Consider the following 1,006-nt stretch of genomic DNA (forward strand, 5'->3'; position numbering starts at 1 on the left):
GTGGTTTTTACACCCCCTTTTTTTTTTCTTTTTGTGGGGGGGGGGGGGGGGGGGGGTGTTACGAACGACTTCAGGTGTGTATAAATCAAAGTGACTGTCCTCTCCCTGATCCAGACGTCATGTGTCCGTCTCCACCCGAGGTGGAGCACGGCTACGTGGTGGCCGTCCAGCGGACCGAATATGAAGTTGGCTTCCACATCCACTATCTGTGCAAGAAGCACTTCCTCCTGGATGGAGCCCAGAAGGTCACGTGCCTGTCCAATGGCAGCTGGAGCGCCTCACCCCCTTACTGCAGAGGTGAGAGAGAGCCTGGGTGAGTCAGACTGACGTCCCCCTCACTGTCAGCTGTCACAACAGACCTAGAACATCTAGATCTATCATCATAGAACACCTATCATCTCTACCATCCATCCATCCATCCATCCTTCCATCCATCCTTCCATCCATCCATCCATCCATCCATCATCCATCCTTTCATCCATCCATCCACCATCCATCCATCCATCCTTCCATCCATCCATCCATCCATCCATCCATCCATCCATCCATCCATCCATCCATCCATCCATCCATCCATCCATCCATCCATCATCCATCCTTTCACCCATCCACATCCATCCATCCATCCATCATCCATCCTTTCATCCATCCATCCACCATCCATCCATCCATCCTTCCATCCATCCATCCATCCATCATCCATCCATCCATCCATCCCTGTCAACTGTCTACCGTGGTGTTTCCATCAGAGGATTCTGGAGGATGACCTTTTGAACAGACGGACGACTCAGAGGAAGTCCGCTGGAGACAGGAAGTAGCTAACAGTACTTCATTGCATTAGGACCTGTACATCTCTGGCCGCTGACCAGAGGTTGAAGCACCTACAGACACATGATCCAGGAGATTCAGTGGAAGTGGAACTGTTTACTCCAGTGTGTGTGTATGAGGACGTGTTCTGGAGCAGTGTGGATCTGATAATCTGACTACTAACTTTTCAGCCCGCTGT

General features: G+C 51.1%; 1 protein-coding gene across 1 annotated transcript in view; it reads left to right on the forward strand.

Annotated features, from left to right (window-relative positions):
• Window positions 1-1,006, forward strand: part of ntd5 (ntl-dependent gene 5) — a 6,774-nt gene that overhangs the window by 4,923 nt on the left and 845 nt on the right. The window contains exon 6 of the mRNA XM_025061447.1: window positions 115-314. Within this exon, the coding sequence (XP_024917215.1) occupies window positions 115-314 (200 nt within the window). The remainder of the gene's footprint in view (window positions 1-114; window positions 315-1,006) is intronic.

Source organism: Cynoglossus semilaevis, chromosome 13 (assembly GCF_000523025.1).
Source record: "Cynoglossus semilaevis isolate Cse_v1.0 chromosome 13, Cse_v1.0, whole genome shotgun sequence".
In the NCBI taxonomy this organism is placed as follows: domain Eukaryota; kingdom Metazoa; phylum Chordata; class Actinopteri; order Pleuronectiformes; family Cynoglossidae; genus Cynoglossus; species Cynoglossus semilaevis.